Here is a 20707-nt window from a genome sequence, read left to right on the forward strand (position 1 = left end):
ATGAGGCTTTAGCTTAAATTATATTAATAGTATACTATTGTACTTTACTATACTTTCATTTTTCGTCTTTGCTGCTCTATACAAATGATACACAATGAGTTATAAGTGTTTTCATCAAACCTCTTTGCTCCTGAAAGGCAAGTGTACCGTAGTGCTGATTCACTATTTGAATTTTACTGCAAACGTGTGTGTTAAGTGGTCGATAACTACTAGACAGGAAACAGGAATTATATATCAAAATAAATGATAAATGATAAATGGGTTGTACTTGTATAGCGCTTTTCTACCTTCAAGGTACTCAAAGCGCTTTGACACTACTTCCATATTTACCCATTCACACACACACACATTCACACACTGATGGAGGGAGCTGCCATGCAAGGCGCCAACCAGCACCCATCAGGAGCAAGGGTGAAGAGTCTTGCTCAGGACACAACGGACGTGACGAGGTTGGTACTAGGTGGGAATTGAACCAGGGACGCTCGGGTTGCGCACGGCCACTCTCCCCAAGTGCCCACGCTGCTATATAAAGCACATTCAACGATGTGGCACGCTTAGTGTGCGTTCACACTTGTCGTGTTTCCTCCTGTTAAAAGGAACCTTAGTGCTTTTTGTCTGCTGATATGGCTAGTTTGCGTTTGTGAACGAGCACCAAACAAGAGAGATTGGTCTTGTCTACTAGGACTGTGAATCTTTGGCCACCACGTGATTCGATTTTATTGGATTCTTTTCAAAATCAATACTTTTTTAAAAACATTGGGTGCCAGTTTTATGATTAATTACATTCTTCTGTAAAATGCATAAACAGCTCTAATACACTTTTGTATTACTTAAAAGAAAACTGTTTTTACATAAAAAATTATACTCAAACATTTAATAAAGTTGAATTCAAATAAGGCAAGACAAGTATCCAACACTTCTCTATTCTAAAGTATATATGTACAGAAGATATGATCATCTACATCAACAATATGATTTGCCTGAGTGGCTGGACAGGACATTTAAAAAATTTAATAAATAATACAAATATATATATAAATATAGATTTTTTAAATCGATTTTATATATTTTTATATTATATGAATCGATTGAGAATTGTTACAAATAAGAATTGCAAAAAAAACAAATACAGACAATCGTGCCAAACAATTAAGAGAAAATAGGTTGCGTTCATAAATACATGCCTTTTGGTTTGGAATATTTGAGCCAGTGTGAACACGAGGAGAGTCACTAAAGTTTGCACAAAGGATCTTTTTGTTTTTTAATTTAGTGGTAGTACAGGTCATTTGATTCCAGACATATTAAAAGACCGCTACAAAAACAAAATACTCCACAATAAAAACAATGCATAATGATTAGATTTTTTACATTTAGAAATCAGTGGGAAGAAATAAAACTTGTTTACTCACACTTTTTATCATCTATACAATTATTAATTTAATTGTCTTATTTTGAATACATTATTTATAACCTATATTTCACGAATAAAGATTTTTTTTGGCACAGACAGTACGTAAATATAGACATAGGCACATACATAAAAAGTACTAAGTGATGGTAAAACTAACAAATAATAGGTAAATAAACACCATCCATCCATCCATCCATCCATCCATCATCTTCCGCTTATCCGAGGTCGGGTCGCGGGGGCAACAGCCTAAGCAGGGAAACCCAGACTTCCCTCTCCCCAGCCACTTCGTCTAGCTCTTCCGGGGGATCCCGAGGCGTTCCCAGGCCAGCCGGGAGACATAGTCTTCCCAACGTGTCCTGGGTCTTCCCCGTGGCCTCCTACCGGTTGGACGTGCCCTAAACACCTCCCTAGGGAGGCGTTCGGGTGGCATCCTGACCAGATGCCCGAACCACCTCATCTGGCTCCTCTCGATGTGGAGGAGCAGCGGCTTTACTTTGAGTTCCTCCCGGATGGCAGAGCTTCTCACCCTATCTCTAAGGGAGAGACCCGCCACACGGCGGAGGAAACTCATTTCGGCCGCTTGTACCCGTGATCTTATCCTTTCGGTCATGACCCAAAGCTCATGACCATAGGTGAGGATGGGAACGTAGATCGACCGGTAAATTGAGAGCTTTGCCTTCCGGCTCAGCTCCTTCTTCACCACAACAGATCGGTACAACGTCCGCATTACTGAAGACGCCGCACCGATCCGCCTGTCGATCTCACGATCCACTCTTCCCTCACTCGTGAACAAGACTCCTAGGTACTTGAACTCCTCCACTCCTCCACAAATAAACACCCAAATAATTAAAATATTAATCATAATGTAATCACCTTATGATTATTAGAAATGTAAATTATGTCTCTGTATCTCTTTTTAAACTGAATTGCTGGACATTTTTTTAAACCCGCATTCAAAGCATTCCGTAGTTCAACTCCACATGTAGAAACTCAAAAGCTGACACTGCTGAAGCGTAACCTAATTTTACCATAACAATGTAAAAGGTTAATATAGTCTGATACCCCCACGCCCACACTTTCCTTTCTTTTTTAATCCAATTATTCATTACGTTTATATATTGTTGTATTTGAAGTGATCCTAATGGGGATAATATAGGTACATATTTATTATTATTATTCTTTATCAATATTGTTATTATTTTTTAAATTTTAGTGCAGTAATGTTAATTTTCAATACTGAGTTATCACTATCTACTTCATTCTTTTGTTTTTATTTTTTAATTTCTGGTATCATCGTATTTGCTGATGTACCATAGTTCTGTTCTTGTTTTTTGTTGCTTGTTGTCTCTTTCTGTCTTGTCCCCACAATTTCCTTATCTGTCTTTTTTTTCTTCTTTCTATCCCCTCCTGCTGATTGATTGATTGAGACTTTTATTTGTAGATTGCACAGTACAGTACATATTCCGTACAATTGACCACTAAATGGTAACACCCGAATTCGTTTTTCAACTTGTTTAAGTTGGGGTCCACGTGCTGCAGTCCGTCTGCGCCAAACACCAAACATATCCAAACATTTAATATAGTCAAATACAAATAAGGCAACAAGAGTATTCCACACTTCTTTTTTGTAAAGTAAATCTGTAAAGTAGATATGATCATCTACATCAACAATTTAATTTCCCTGAGTGGCTGAAGTACACAGATAAAAAAAGAAAGGCATACAAAAGTTTTTGGGATTTCTACAATAACAAACTACTAATAATAATGCAGCCTTAAATACGGAGTACTGAGTAAAATAATACATGCTCTCTTTCTCAGGAGATGGTGCAGCTCTGCCTCGTGGGACCCCCTTGTACGGCCAGCCGGCTTGGTGGGGGTATGGTGACACAGATGAGAAGAACTCTTTCAAACTGGACAGCAAGATCTCCGGCAGGAAGCATGACCTCACTGGTAGGACGTTCCACCGTCACACACAGGGAAACAGTTGATTGATGACATTCAAGTTGTGTTCGGTTAGATTCACATTTGAATCGATATGGTGCCAATTACTGGTACCTGGGAATCGATACTGGTACTCAACGGTGCCAATTTTCGGTACATTTTTGTGTGTTGATAAATGTTAATGGTTTGATGATAACATTTTATTTTTTAATCTAACATTCATTTAATGAGCTAAAAATGATAACTGTGCTGTCCAGTTGTAATATATTGTTTTATTATCACATATCGGAGTCTCATTTGCAATGCAGTTGCAGATCCAAGACATTAGATGGCAGTAATGTTTGGCTATTTATAGTATCTATCTTGGAAGAAGCTTCTTCCAGGAAGCTGAATGTGTATTGTTGCCCCCTACAAAGTGTTTGTACTGTAAGTATTGTGCTTATTACACACCAGATGTTAGATCGTATCATGCATGTTAGTTGTAGATTTCATTACCAAATTTAGAGATATTAAAATCGCCATTTAAAATCGCTAATGCTAAAAGTCGCTTGTCTATAGTGAATTGAATGTAAATTAGCATCATGCTAGCACTGTTTGGAAGAGTGAAGCCTTACTTTACGTTTGGCGTTTTCTACCATAGAAACTTGCTCGGTATAGCTCGGTTGGTAGAGCGGCCGTGCCAGCAACTTGAGGGTTGCAGGTTCAATCCCCGCTTCCGCCATCCTAGTCAATGCCGTTGTGTCCTTGGGCAAGAGACTTTACCCACCTGCTCCCAGTGCCACCCACACTGGTTTAAATGTAACTTAGATATTGGGTTTTACTATGTAAAGCGCTTTGAGTCACTTGAGGAAAAAGCGTATATATATATATAAACATTATTTCACTTCACTTCAATTTCACTTGTGAAGTGAAGTGAATTATATTTATATAGCGTGTTTCTCTAGCGACTCAAAACGCTTTACATAGTGAAACCCAATATGTAAGTTACATTTTTCAAACCAGTGTAGTTGGCACTGGGAGCAGGTGGGTAAAGCGTCTTGCCCAAGGACACAACGACAGTGACTAGGTTGGCAGAAGCGGGGATCGAACCTGGAACCCTCAAGTTGCTGGCACGGCCGCTCTACCAACCGAGCTATACCGATTTGTTTGTGTTGAAAATTGCAACATTATTTGTAGGGAGTTTTGTTGCCGCTTTAGTGATTGTTTCCTTGAACGGTTATTTAGCCTGCAACCAGACTTGGCAAGTCTGAAACCGGACGTGACGTCACATGCAACAACGGTATCGAAATAGGGTACCGTTTGATTTTATGTGAATCAATAGCCAGTGGTACCGACATTTGGTACTCTACCGTAAGTATAATGGTACCTCTGTTTATGTACAGTGCAAATTTTGCCTCTGTTTTTGTACATTTCCTATATTTAAGTAATCATTGGGACTTTAACTTTATAAAATATGCATCCATCCATCCATTTTCTTCCGTTTATAAAATATGTTTTGTGTTATTAGTTTTGGGTGTCAGGAGCAGATTACTAACAAACTGAGGTACTGCTGTATTTTTCTGCTCTAGCGCCTTATGTTAATGACGACAACAATCGCGTCTGTGCACAACGCCTCATAGTTTATTCACCACTTAACGTCCAAACAGACATTGTTTTGTTTGAGCCATGTCCATCCAAGATCACACAAAGAGCTTAGTGACAGATGATGCTGTATATACTGTATATGTGTGCGCCCTCCGGACTTGACTGCGAGGTCACGTTAACTGTCACTGCATAGCCAGAGTAACAGGATTAGCGGCTACACCAGTGGTAAAAGAGCTTAGCGATATCAAATCAGTTTGTCCCAGACTGCTTTAGTGCGTGGGCTGTGCTCAAAATCTCATGCCACATCTGGATGGCATCTCTGGCAGCATCTTCACTAGCCTGCAGAATTATTTTGATAGGTTTTATTGAGTTTTTATCTTTTTTGGACTGAATGTGTACAAAAAGCTGGTGAATGGGATCTGCCATGTCTGCAGTGCAAGTAGGTGAGTGTGATTGCAAATTGTTTTACCAACTCTAGTTTGGGTATCTAGTCAAAAAGCTTTAATTTGCCTGTTTTTGAGGTAATATGATGAAAAGGTATTGAAAGCAGGTTCCTATATTTGTACGTGTGTTTTGTTTCCTGTGTGTCAGTGTCCTCTTCACCAAATTTAGTGAAAAGGCTACGTTGACGGCGCCCCTTTCGTCTTGTGCCCCCACCCCCTTGTGTATTGTCACTTATTGGGTGACGCTGCCACTGCACAAGCAGCTCCCCTCATTCCGCACATCACACTCACGCAGAATTTATATAGAAAGATCATTAGTTAAGCATTTGCTAGTACTCTGCTAAGCATGCCTCATTTCCATTTGAATAACTCCCCTTGTACATGCAGAGGAGGCTCATATTCCATCCATCCATCCATCCATCCATCCATTTTCTACCGCTTATTCCTTTTGGGGTCACGGGGGGCGCTGGTGCCTATCTCAGCTACAATCGGGCGTAAGGCGGTGTACACCCTGGACAAGTCACCATCTCATAGCAGGGCCAACACAGATAGACAGACAACATTCACACCCACATTCACACACATGGGCCAATTTAGTGTTGCCGATCAATCTATCCCCAGGTGCATATTACTATAGTGAATTTATTTTATAGTTTTTTTATGACGCTTTGAAGTAGAGATGCGCGGATAGGCAATTATATCATCCGCATCCGCATTGCCAAAGTCGTCATCCACCCGCCGTCCACCCGAACCAACATTTTATCAGGACTGTACCCGCCCACCAACCGCCCGCTGAAATACATCAGAGGTTGTCCGCCTTTACCACTCACAGAGCTATTTAAACCTGTTTCACAGAGTAATGATGACAATTGGAGCCGCTAACGTTTCTGCGACTATCCAATAGCTTTCATCCTGATTACAAGAATATGGGCGTGTTGTGAAGCCATTACCTTAAACACATTCAACAACATGTACGAACCGATTGTTGGTCCGGCAACATGTTGTGTGCAGCTTCCGCAATCACACGTACAAGATTGACAGGCATACTGGGTGATACAGACTACACTGATAGTTGTGATATAAACAACTTTAACACTTACTAATATGCGCCAGGCTGTGAAGCCACACCAAACAAGATTGAAAAACACATTTCGGGAGAACATCCTCACAGTAACACAACATAAACGCAACACAACAAATACCCATAATCCTTTGTATCTGTGACTCTTCCTGTATATATTTTACACCCCCCCCCGCCCACCTTACCGACGCGCGGGGGGGTGGGGGGGGGTTTGCTGCTAGCGGTGTGTATAAAATAGTCAGGAAGTGTCATGAATACTAAGGATTATGTGTATTTGTTGTGTTGCGTTTATGTTGTGTTACTGTGAGGATGTTCTCCCAAAATGTGTTTGTCGTTCTTAATTGGTGTGGCTTCACAGCGTGGCGCATATTACTAAGAGTGTTAAAATTGTTCATATCACAACCATTAGTGTACTCTGTGTCACCCAGTATGCCTTGCAGTCGTGTGCGTGTTGCTGCGGAAGCCACACACAACATAATGCTGGACTGACAAGCAGATCCTACATGTTGTAGTAGGCGACAAAGCCAATGGCTTCATAGCACGCCCTAATACTTATCATCTGGGTGACTACCGGCAGTCATTCAGGAGAAAAATAGCGTCTCTTATTGTCTTCTTCGCTTTATGACACGGGTCTTAAATGGCACTCTGAATGGCAAAGGATACCGATCACAGAACCATGCATATCAAAAATTTCCGGATGGTTCAACCGCCACCCGCCCGAATCTATTTATAATCTATTTTTTCGTCATGTCACCCCGCCTGACCCACGGTTTATCCGCGGATGAGACCGCAAATCGGGCATCTCTACTTTAAAGCCTAGTTTTTGCTTGTTTACAATCCCACTGATAGATTCAAGTTAAAGGCTTAGTACTTATGTAAATTATGTCATTTGATGAATAGATCTTGCTGATTTAGGTTATTCTGACCTTAAGCCAGATAAGCCATGTGAATATCTGATCTATTAAGGTGCTATATTAGGGTTGGCCGATGTGGACAAAAAAAGTATATCTCGTATATGAATATAAATCTATTCAGTTTTCAGCGGTATTCACCGAAATTGAAGTGAATGACAACTGTACTGTAAACAGTCTGTGGCACTTTTATTAACCCAGTTAGTCGAGATGGGTATTAACAGCACAGAAAATAAACCGTTTAAGTAGCACAGAATTACATAACATAAATACCATTTTTAAAATAATATTTCTACATAAAATAGATAACATTGCTGTGCAAATAATACAAAATATATTAAACTAAACTATCAAAATACATTTTCAGGCGGGCTCTTTTGATTCCCAGTCGACGATGTAATGGACTGTCATGCAAGTACGGTTCTTGTCAGTGCTAAGTACGTGACTTGACTTAATTAGGCGGCTGTAATCTTCCTCACTTTGGCATACATTTTTGGCAGCATTTTTTGTGCGTAATATGCAACTCAAGAACAGTTTTGATTTGGACTTACGTGGTAGACAACTCAAATTAATGTTTTATCCAGATGCATACATTTGTCCAAATGTGGCCAAGTATAAGCATTGTGGATTTCCCGGACGTCGTCTACATCGCTAAAAGACAAATCTAAAGAAGAGAATCCCTCTGCCATCTTCCACTAGTTTTGTTTTTTATATACAGTCGCAATCAAAAGTTTACATACACTTTTAAAGAACATAATGTCATGGCTGTCTTGTCTTTCCAATACTTTCTAAAACTCTTATTTTTGTGTTAGAGTGATTGGAACACATACTTGTTGGTCACAAAAAACATTCATGAAGTTTGGTTCTTTTATGAATTTATTATGAGCCTACTGAAAATGTGACCAAATCTGCTGGGTCAAAAGTATACATACAGCAATGTTAATATTTGGTAACATGTCCCTTGGCAAGTTTCACTGCAATAAGGCACTTTTGGTAGCCGTCCACAAGCTTCTGGCAAGCTTCTGGTTGAACTTTTGACCACTCCACTTGACAAAATTGGTACAGTTCAGCTAAATTTGTTGGTTTTCTGACATGGACTTCTTTCTTAAGCATTGTCCACACGTTTAAGTCAGGACTTTGGGAAGGCCATTCTAAAACCTTAATTGTAGCCTGATTTAGCCATTACTTTACCACTCTTGACATGTGTTTGGAGTCATTGTCCTGTTGGAACACCCAACTGCGCCCAAGACCCAACCTCCGGGCTGATGATTTTAGGTTGTCCTGAAGAATTTGGACGTAATCCTCCTTTTTCATTGTCCCATTTAAAGCACCAGTTCCATTGGCAGTAAAACAGGCCCAGAGCATAATTTTACCACCACCATGCTTAACGGTAGGAAAATTTTTCCTGGGATTAAAGGCCTCACCATTTCTCCGCCAAACATATTGCTGGGCATTGTGGCCAAACAGCTACATTTTTGTTTCATCTGACCACATAAACGTTTCCTCCAGAAGGTCATATCTTTGTTCATGTGATGTCTGATGAAACTAAAATTTAGCTGTTCTGACATGGACTTGTTTCTTCAGCATTGTCTACATGTTTTCAATGGGGTTAAGTCAGGATTTTGGGAAGGCCATTCTAAAACCTCAATTTTAGCCTGATTTAGCCATTCCTTTAACACTTTTGACGTGTGATTGGGGTATTTGTCTTGTTGGAACACCCAACTGCGCCCAAGACCTAACCTCCGGGCTGATGATTTTAGGTTGTCCCGAAGAATTTGGAGATAAACCTCCATTTTCATTGACCCATTTACTCCCTATAAAGCACCATTTCCATTGGCAGCTAAACAGGCCCAGAGCATAATATTTCCACCACCATGCTTGACGGTGTGTTTGGTGTTCCTGGGATTAAAGGCCTAACCTTTTCTCCTCCAAACATATTGCTGGGTACTGTGGCCAAACAGCTCAATTTTTGTTTAATCTGACAACATAACTTTCCTCCAGAAGGTCTTATCTTTGTCCATGTGATCAGCAGCAAACTTTAGACGAGCCTTAAGGTCTCGTTTCTGGAGCAAGGGTTTCCTTCTTGCATGGTAGCCTCTTAGTCAATGGCAATGCAAAAGGCGCTTGACTGTGGACACTGACACCTGTTGTCCAACAGGTTCCAATTCATTTCAGACCTGCTTTTTGGTGGTTCTCGGTTGACTCTTGATCATCCTGACCAATTTTCTCTAAGCAGCAGGTGATAGCTTGCGTTTTCTTCCTTATCGTGGCAGTGACAAAACTGTGCCATGCACTTTATACTTATGAATAATTGTCTGCACAGTCGCTCTTGGGACCTAAAGGTGCTTTGAAATGGCTCCAAGTGACTTTCCTGACTTGTTCAAGTCAATTACTGTTGTTTTCAGATCTGTGCTGAGTTCCTTTGACTTTCCCATTGTCACGTTTGTAACCAAGTCTAATGACTGCATCACATGAGCCCTAATTAAATGGGCTCAGAGAAGTCAACAGGTGTTGTCAATCATAATCATTCTCATAAAATTAAGAGGCCATGCCATTAAGCTAATTTGATTGTAACTTTTCTATATCACCAAAATTGATAATGTATGTTGCTGTATGTATACTTTTGACCCAGCAGATTTAGTCACATTTTTAGTAGACCCATAATAAATTCATAAAAGGACCAAACTTCATGAATGTTTTTTGTGACAAGTATGTGCTCCAATCACACTATCACAAAAAAATAAGAGTTGTAGAAATGATTGGAAACTCAAAACAGCCATGACATTATGTCCTTTAAAAGTGTATATAAACTTTTGACCACGACTGTATACAGTTTATGGTTATATGAGAACTGTACTTGCCTACTTAGTGAGGAACAAAAAAATAGACATACCTACTTGGCGAGGAGGCATCTTTGATTTATTTTTTTGCCTTTTAAAACCACAGAATGTTCAGACTCTTTGGTCCAGTCGTCAAACACTTACAGTTCAAAGACAGGTGTTGTCTATTTACTCATATATATCTATGTCTATATAATAGCGATGCAGCTGAGAAATTATAATTTTTTTCCCACCTCTAAACATTACCTTCCCATTTTAACAACAACATCGTCCCAGGTTAGACTATTCGCTGGACATAAACAATATAATTAACAAGTGTACAGCTTCCACATCTGTAGTGGAGTTGCAGGATTTATTTTTTATCATTTATAGCTAAGCCTACATTAAAAAATATATTCTCAGGGTGGTGTTATGTCTTTAAGGAAAGAGTTTGGTTTTTTGTACTTCATGTTGAAAATAATGTTTTATAAAAAGCAACTGTTCGAGTGAACAAGTGAGTGAAATGATAAATGTGTAAGGCGCTGAGAAACAACCTCTAAGGACACGAGTCACACAACGTTGTTCCTGGGCGTGGCACCGCTGCTGCTCACTGCTCCCCTCACTTCCCAGAGGGTGATCAAGGGGATGGGTCAAATGCAGAGGACAAATTTCACCACACCTAGTGTGTGTGTGACAATCATTGGTAATTTAACTTTCATTTCACTCTTGCGTAATTGCAAACCTTTAAAGTTCCTCTTTTTTTCCTTTTTGACCAAGATGTACTTACTCTCAAAGCATGCACTTAGACTCCTTGACACTTCACTATTTATATTCTTAAATTCCAGTTTATTTGCTTCCTAAAGCCCTTGTCGGCCGTATGTTGCCACAACTGCTCCGCAGCACGCAGCAGATGGCCCCCTGTAATTTTTCCGAGAGCATAATTTATCATATTTAGGTCCCACACAAGCTTTGTGTGTTCCTGCGAACAAACTGACAAGGCTGATGTGAAGCAAAAGATGGCCACCCGCAGCATGTTGTCTCTTTTTGGACTCACATGACTTGTCTGCTCAAATTAGACCTAAAGCGTTGCATGATTAGCTTGATTGGGGCGATAGTGGAAGACGCTTGCCACTGTTACGATTCAAACCTCGCTCACAGCTTCCTCTTTTCTTTCTTTTTTTCCTTTTATGGCAGAGGGTAAAGAGGCCCGCCGGGGAGAGCCAACGAAAGAGGACGGCCACAATCTAAGCTACATGGAGATGCCTACCAAGGAGAATCATGTGGCCACTAATGGCATCCATGAGATTCCAACTAAGGACACAGAGGGCTCCGCTTCTCAAGGCAGCACAGGTAAAAAAGAATAATACACACCTGTTTTGTTCTGCATGGTTGCATAGTCAAAAATGTAAACGCACAATTATGGGCAAAATTATTGGGACACCTGGTTATTATGTCTACAGCAGGGGTGACCAGAATGCGACCTGTGGGCTTTTTAAATTGTTAAAAGAGCCATATGTAATAATTTATGTCAAGTCATCATTATATGGCCCTGATATGTCAAAAGGCATTAATAATGTATGTTCTTTTTGAATACCTTTCTAACTGATAACAGGATATGCTCATTTCAAAATTAGATTTACAGCCCCAAAAATATTATTGTTTTAATTTTGATGTCCCGCCTTCTACCGTTTGACCAATTAGAAAGTCAGTTAGTCAAGGTTGTCAGTTACGTACTGCCCTCTTCATCGAGCTACTGCCACTGGTAAAGTTACTAAACATGTCAGACCTTAGTAAATCTAAAAGGCGTCATTACGATCCTCAACTTATTCAAGACAAAACCTGGAACAAAACAAAGATTTGTATCGGGGTTGCCTTTAAAATATTGAGACGATTGAAAGCGTAGACGATTTTTTCATCTGACGCCAAACTTGCTAATATCCTCTTTGATAGGTAAGAAAGGCATTTAGGTTTTCTTATTACTTGTAATAAATGGAAATGGACATATCGTATGTAAACTGTATTGTCCAATATTGTTTATGATCTTGTCTAACAAAGCTAAGATGTTCGCGCAACGAATGCTTAGTGTGATGGTGCTTCGCTCCTAGTGTAATGCCTAGCATGCTAGCCCGGTCAATGACACATCGACATATAGGCTAACAGGGGAAATATATGCCTGTTGGCCTGTATGTCGATGTGTATTCGAACTGACAGGGCAAAATATATTTTCAACAAATAAAACCTATGTGGATATGGGTAGTTTCAGTGCCTATTTCGTTCTCAATATGCTGATACGCTGAGGAAATGGGTTCCAACTTTAGCATGGCAATATAAAACGTATGGAGACAGCCAAATCACATGATTAAAGAATTCCTCATTCGTGTAGCCCAGTGGTTCTCAACCTTGTTTCAGTGTTCCTGTGAATTTTTTTTTAATTCAAGTACCCCCTAATCAGAGCAAAGCTTTTTTGGTTGAAAAAAAGAGGTAAAGAAGTAAAATACAGCACTATGTCATCAGTTTCTGATTTATTAAATTGTATAAAAGTGCAAAATATTGCTAATTTGTAGTGGTCTTTCATGAACTATTTGGAAAAAAATATATAAAAATAACAAAAAACTTGTTGAAAAATAAACAAGTGATTCAATTAGAAAATAAATATTTTTACACATAGAAGTAATCATCAACTTAAAGTGCCCTCTTTGGGGATTGTAATAGAGATCCATCTGGATTCATGAACTTAATTCTGAACATTTCTTCACAAAAAAAAGAAGTCTTTAACATCATTATTTATGGAACATGTCCACAAAAAAATCTACCTGTCAACACTGAATATTGCGTTGTTGCATTTCTTTTCACAGTTTATGAACTTACATTCATATTTTGTTGAAGTATTATTCAATGAATATATTTATAAAGGATTTTTGAATTGTTGCGATTTTTCGATAAATATATTTATAAAGGATTTTTGAATTGTTGCTATTTTTAGAACATTTTTAAAAAATCTCACGTACCCCTTGGCATACCTTCAAGTACCCCCAGGGGTACGCGTACTCCCATTTGAGAACCACTGGTGTAGCCTATAGGCTTAACTTGGTAAAATGTTTCCTCTTTAGTTTTGGGCGCACATTAGGCTGCTATGCATGCTCTAACTATTTTCACCATTGCTAGCGTTGTTTGTAGTTCGTTTTAGTCTTTGTTTTCTTATACTACTGACAATAACCATATGATTGTCATTTGTTGTGATATTGTACGCAGGCACGACGTACTGCTCCCTGAAAATAGTCTAATTTATGTGTAAAATGTGTTGGTTAGAGATTTTTTTTGACAAAACGCTTGTCTATTCAGCTATTATGGCCCCAGCACCTCAGCCCCTAGAAGAGGCGGTTGAAGTTGAAGTTCCTTAGAGTATCCCAGTCGATAGAGCTGGATTCAGCTGCATATCTGGCAACCTCAGTCAGGGAGAGAGAGAAGGGACTACAGAATTTTGACCGTGATTGAAGTACCATTTCTGGCCACATTATTACATATAGCTCCTTAAAATAAAAAAGTTTGTATTGTGGAACACATTTTTCCATAAGAACTTAAACTTAGACAAACTTTAATCATCCACAAGGTACATTGTTCCACACAGTAGCTCAGTTACGATGATGGAAAGTCTAAGGATGGAAAGGACAATGCAGGTATAAATAGACAAAATATAGTGATATAAAATATAACATATATATGTAATATTTACACAATATATGTATATAACAAATATTATTACATAACAAGGTATACATTGTATATAATATGATATATATGTATTGTATGTACATTGTACATACAATACATATTACATAACAATGTCAACATAAATAATGGGTTGCAGCCTTGTCAAAAGTCCATATATTAGTGAAGATTTGTACACTCTGAACACAATTTAAAGTGCTATACAGTATTGTATATCGAACATGAACACAATATAAAGTGCTATACTTTATTTGTCATGAAAAAGGGAGGTTTTTGTGGTTGGTGCACTAATTTTAAGTGTATATTGTGTTTTTTATGTTGATTTAATAGTTTATGTTGACCACTGCTATACAGTACTGTATATCAAACATGAACACAATTTAAAGTGCTATGCAGTACTCTATATCAAACATGAACACAAAAAAAGTGCTATACAGTACTGTATATCAAACAGGAACACAATTTAAAGTGCTATACAGTACTATATAACGAATATGAACACAATATAAAGTGCTATATAGTACTGCATATCAAACATGAACACAATATAAATTGCAATACAGTACTGTATATCAAATATGAATACAATCTTAAGTGCTATACAGTACTGTATCTCAAAGATGAATACAATCTTAAGTGATATACAGTACTGTATATCAAACATGAACACAATATAAAGTGCTATACAGTACTGTATCTCAAAGATGAATACAATCTTAAGTGATATACAGTACTGTATATCAAACATGAACACAATATAAAGTGCTGTACAGTACTGTATTTCAAACATGAATACAATCTTAAGTGATATACAGTACTGTATATCAAACATGAACACAATATAAAGTGCTATACAGTACTGTATATCAAACATGCGCTGCTCTGCAAACACGTGCACACAGGCAGAATTCCCTTTGATGCCCTCACAAACGATCATCCACCCTTTTTCTACCGCTTGTCCCTTTTGGAGTCGTGGGGGGTGCTGGAGCCTATCTCAGCTGCATTCGGGCGGAAGGCGGTGTACACCCTGGACAAGTCGCCATCTCATCACAAATGATCAGAAATCACAAAAATCCTTACCTTTCACAACCATATTGCTAAAACAATGAACATATTAACACCATCCATCCATTTTCTACCGCTTATTCCCTTTTGGGGTCGCGGGGGGCGCTGGCGCCTATCTCAGCTACAATCGGGCGGAAGGCATATTAACACAATAATGATAATTAAATAAAATTGGATCCATTGTTAACTGACTTATTTACGGTTATTTAGTTAGAATGCATAAACCAGGGGTGTCAAACTCAAATACAGAGTGGGCCAAAATTTAAAACCGATAAAAGCCGCGGGCTGAGGTTGAACAAATTAACCTTTTTATAGGGACCCAAACAAGTTTTGCATTGAATATTGAGCAATCAAGGCTTATATAAGTTTATAGTGACATGCAAAATCGAGTTTCAAATAAAAATAATAATTAAAACATATCAAATAAAATTTAAACAAAAATTGAATGCCTCTTTTCGGCGGTGGGGTTGAGGTGAACGAGGTTTGGTGATAGCTGGGGGTGTATATTGTAGCGTCCCGGAAGAGTTAGTGCTGCAAGGCGTTCTGGGTATTTGTTTGGTTGTTTTTATGTTGTGTTGCAGTGCGGATGTTCTCCCGAAATGTGTCATTCTTGTTTGGTGCGGGTTCACAGTGTGGCGCATATTTGTAACAGTGTTAAAAGTTGTTTATACAGCCACCCTCAGTGTGACCTGTATGGCTGTTGACCAAGTATGCCTTGCATTCACTTGTGTGTGTGTGTGTATAAGCCGCATATATTATGTAACTGGGCCGGCACGCTGTTTGTATGGAGGAAAAGCGGATGTGGAGACAGGTTGTAGAGAACGCCAAAGGCAGTGCCTTTAAAGCCCACCCCAAATATTGTTGTCCCGGATGAAATTCGGGAGGGTCACTGAACTTCGGGAGTCTCCCGAGAAAATCGGGAGGGTTGGCAAGTAAGAGTATTAGCGGTGAATGCCGTGAAGGGGGTGTTACAGCGGCAGGCCAGCTCTAATGTTAATTTGATATTGCCTCAAGGGCCAAGTGAAATTACACGGCGGGCCACATTTGGCCCGCGGGCCTGAGTTTGACACCCATGGCATAAACAAACAAAAGCATGTGTTCTTGTATTACAAAATTTCCCAAAAAGTGCAATCCCTCTTTAAGATTCAGTGGTCTAGTTAAAATTTTTCCCAATACTTTTTTCCTTACGGTATACATTTTTGGTGCCACACCAATAAACCTGCAATGTGTTGCCCCCCACAGCTCAAGGCCACGCCTCCTTCACGATAGAGTTCGACAACACTTCCCCGGGGAAGGTCACCATCAAAGATCACTTGTCAAGGTTCATGCCAGGCCAGCACAGGTCACGCGCCAAGAGGAGCGGAGCGGGAAGTGGAGGGTCGGGCGGCCGGGACCTGACCACACTCCAGGCGGCCATGATGGCGTCGGAGAGCAAGGTGGCCGACTGGCTGGCGCAGAACGACCCTACGTTGATCCGCGGCGAGTCGACGGAGGAGGACAGCAAGAGCAACAAGAGTGACGTGCCGGTGCATCTCAAAAGGTTGAAAGGTAATGACTGAAACACTATGCTACACTTTTGATGACTACTATGGTGCCAGGCTGAGTTATAGTTGAGTGTTTGTTGCTAATTAAATGGAGGCCTATTGATGGGGGGAGGGGTTCTCTGACAGGCAGTGGTTGATGAAATTGGTTCGTGTAGAAAGCGCATTCAACATGGCGGGGCGTACTACACGTGCATGTCAAGTGGGTGACAGTGTCTCATCTAATCAGTGATTATGTTGCTAACCGCTTCTACGACTGAAAAGGGCACAGTTCCGTCTGAAATGGTGGCAGTTGAGTATCAAAAGGTTGCGGGTGACAGCTCAGGGATTAAAGCAGAAATAAGCAGACCGTGGATTTACAAGGTGTTAGGAAAAAAAGAAGAAAAAAAAGAGTAGTAGGGCGGTAAAAGGACCTCCCCGCAATGCTGACTCCTACAAAAACGCCAAAGCTGATTGGACCAAGGGAAAGTAGAGAGAGACCGGTCGACTGGACGCCTACGCGGTTAGAAATGCAGACAATGTGAATGGTAGCCGGGGAGAAGAGAATCAGGACTATGGTAACCTGTGAGTGTGACGGATGCAGCGGGTAAGTCATTAATTGAGCTGATATATGGCACCTGTCAATCATTTCTGCAGCGTTGTGAAAAAGCTTTTAATTATATTTGAATTAATGTCCTACTGATTATTTATTTGTATGCCAGAGTAGCAAGTAGCACAGGACATGTGTAAGGGCAAATAAATACATCTGGATCCAAAGGAGGCAGTGTTTTATGTGGCGTGGGCATGCATTCAACTGTAGAAAAGTAATAATTTATATGCAGAATATATATCATATATGTGGGCTTCCTGTATTTTAGTGTGAATGTAAAGGCTCCCTTGTGTCCGTCCTGATATTGACAGGCGATTTGCCCAGGGTGTACCTGACACACACCTCACACATGACCCTGCATAGGATAAATGCTGTAGGAAATAGATTGATGGATTGACCAATTAAATATGTCCTCTATCTAATATCAGATTATTGAAAAAAAGCAATAATGTCTGAGATAGTGTTTGCTTTATTGTGGGGGTTGTTCCCCGTGTGTGCGTGTTTCTGTGCTTGTGTGTGTGTGTGCGTGTGCGTCGGTGTGTTTTTCAGTGTGTGTCAGCCAGTGTGACTCATGGCGTGTCAAGCCGTGGAGAGCGCCGGTCTCATAAGTGACACCTCTGTTCTCTGCTAACAGGTTCTTTGTCTGGGCAAGTGGACAAAAACAATAAATCCGCTCGCCATTAGTTTATCTGATATTACAGCTTTTAAGATGCTAAATTGACTTATTTTTATACCATATATATTGAAACTGGCAAAGTCTACTTAAACCAAGCAGCCGTTTTCTTCTATTTGACTTAATCCTGGACATACCCTCTTTTCCTGCATCCCCCAACCTTCCAGTTACTATTCTCCTTCCACCAGCCCCCTCCTTATTTGCCCAAAGCCCTCCCTTCCTCCCCCACGCCTCCTCCACATTGTCCCCTGCCTCTGTTTCTCGCTCAGAGCCAGTGACCATGCGCTGGGCCCGGCTGGCACCTTGTCCACCATCCCTCATGCTAGCGATATAGAAATATTTGTCTTCATTGACGTTGAGACGTTTTCTTCCTCCCAGGCAGCAAACACGAAGACGGCACCCAAAGCGACTCTGAGAACGGCCTGGGCCTGCGCTTCGCCAACCGCCGCCACGCCCTCGAGGAGCGCCTAAGGGCGGCGCACAGCCACGGGGGAGGAGGCGAGGAGGCGGTATCGGTGCCCGGGTCGCGAGCAGGCGGAGGCCGCAAGGCCTTCATGATCGAGTTCTACGACGAGGAAAACCCTCGCAAGCGTCGGTCGTATTCGTTTTCCCAGACTGCGCCGCTGCTGGCAGGGCCAGGCGGCGAAGGGCTGTGTCCGCAACCTCCCTCTCAGCCCAAAGTGTTCAGCATTTCCACCTCGGCGACGGCGGGCTCAGACTCAGGTATATTTCAATCAATTACATGACAAGCTTTAGCTGCTCAATATAAAGGAACCTGTTTATGTAAATGCCCCCCTGACGTCGACATGAGCGGTTGTCGGCATAACCAAAACTTGCCATCGCTTGCACATTTATTTGTGACAATGGCCAGACACAACAGCAGAATTTATATTGTGGTTCTTCTACTTTCATTAGGGGCTGTCATTAACCAGTTAACTCATGTGATTAATGACAAAAAAAACATCACATCAATCTTGTACACACTTAAATTAATTATGCAATGTATTTTTTGACTGTACAAGCTCTTTTACCTTCACTTTTATACAGTCAGTGATCAGGTCAATGTATGTGAGTACACAAATGAGTGGAGACTCCGACTGGTATGCTCGCTGGCAAATTTCACTCTAAAATACATCCTGACTGGACTTTAGACAGAACCGTTGCCAGGTTTTGTGTAAATGAAGTGCATTCTAGTAAAAGGTTTACCTCTCGGGATGACATTCTGACAATTGAATTGCATTTGTGTACCAATATTGGGGTCTTTTCTTGAGCAAATATTATTTATGCAAATAATCCAAATTACAAAATGTGATTAATCTGGTTCAAAATATTTACAATTTGACCATCCTAAATTTGTATACATTTAATAGTAGCTAACAAAGCGATGCACTAATTTTGTTTTCATACATGTGCAAATCTTTCTTTAATCTATCTACAAAATAAAAAATATTGGTGCATTTTGTTAGTCGCTGTGCAAAAATCTAGGTTAATACCGCCCTGCTTTTATTTTGAAGCTTACCCTGCATTGAACAAAAAGTCACTGTGGGCCACCTTTGAATGCTGCAAAAAGTAGTTTTGTTGCTGTTGTCGTTTAACGCTGCCTAGTGCTAATGAGTAAGTTGACAACACGGCAACACTTGTCGACATAAACAATGCCCGGGGATGTAATGGCACACGCTGATGCCTTTGCTCATGCAATTGGGAGAAATACGTAATGTATGTCGTAATGGGGTTTTTTTTGGGAGAACATTGTGTGCAAGGACTCAATGTGTTGTCGACATAAACAGGTTGTCAACATAAGCAATACCTGCTTCAGCAGGTTGCACGATTGTATTAATGAGGAATGCAAAAGGTAGGGCTTCCATCTATCAATTATTTTAGTAATCGAGAAGTTTATTGATTAGTTTGTTCGAATAATCAAGTAATGAGACAAAACACACTATATATCCTCAGTGTGTATTGTTTCAGAATTTGAATAAACATGCTGGCCAATAAAGTTGGACTTGGTAGACTGTGTTCTTTTTGTACAAGGTAAACAAATATTAACTAAAATAATTAACTAATACGTGCAATACTAGTTAGATAATAGTGTAGTGGTGACTAAAGCACAAGGATGATGAAGTGAACATGAGTGAGTGACAAATTGACAGGGAAAATAGTTGAAATAAACATTTTTTTTCTTGACACAACCTTCACGTTCACCGCTACACAGATTAAAACGACCGCTCTCATGTGCGTTCTATTGCAGCAGCCCTGTAGAAACTTTGGGCTTTTTCACACTGCTCATATGTGACCTGCATCAGATTTTTCATGTCCATGTGAACAGTACAATTCCGAATTTTTCAAATACCACCCAGTCTTCTTCCGTCTGTGGCTATAAATTAGATGTACTATATGTACGATGCATTTGCAGTATGAACGATCGATCCAGCCCATCCGTCTTTAAAAAGCGATTTGCCAAAATGGATAGTTACAAAATACCATGCAGAAAACAGGCGAAAATAATATTTTAGAAGCTCACATCAGTGTTCCACCATTCCTGCCTTTGACTGCTGAGCTGGAAGCTCTTTGGAGCAGATGTCAAAGCAAATAATCCAGTTTAGAAAATGTTGACTTTGATTGTGCAAAGTCATTAAAATTGCCACAGATGCGCTACGACTGACACCTACTATAATTGAAGCCATGTTTACTTCTGTAAAAACTTCTGCACTACTGACGTCATGTCTGCATGCGAGTCAGATTGCATTCACATTAGACATCACATTTTTGCTTTTTTTTTTTTTCCGGACGATCATACAAAAAGATCTGATTTGACCCAAAAAAAATAGAACCTTTGTCGGCATGTTCAAATGTGTGTCCAATATGTATGCATGTATGTATCTCTATACATATTTATTTATATATATCTATATATATATAT

At 40.0% G+C, this 20707-nt stretch overlaps 1 protein-coding gene across 3 annotated transcripts in view; it reads left to right on the forward strand.

Annotated features, from left to right (window-relative positions):
• Positions 1–20707, forward strand: part of LOC133559428 (centrosomal protein of 170 kDa-like) — a 101344-nt gene that overhangs the window by 49920 nt on the left and 30717 nt on the right. For all 3 annotated transcript variants that reach the window (XM_061911169.1, XM_061911171.1, XM_061911170.1), the window contains exons 7-10: positions 3230–3361; positions 11385–11540; positions 16227–16532; positions 18166–18510. In XM_061911169.1, coding sequence (XP_061767153.1) covers positions 3230–3361; positions 11385–11540; positions 16227–16532; positions 18166–18510 — 939 coding nt within the window. The remainder of the gene's footprint in view (positions 1–3229; positions 3362–11384; positions 11541–16226; positions 16533–18165; positions 18511–20707) is intronic.

The sequence above is a fragment of the Nerophis ophidion genome, linkage group LG09 (assembly GCF_033978795.1).
Source record: "Nerophis ophidion isolate RoL-2023_Sa linkage group LG09, RoL_Noph_v1.0, whole genome shotgun sequence".
NCBI lineage: Eukaryota > Metazoa > Chordata > Actinopteri > Syngnathiformes > Syngnathidae > Nerophis > Nerophis ophidion.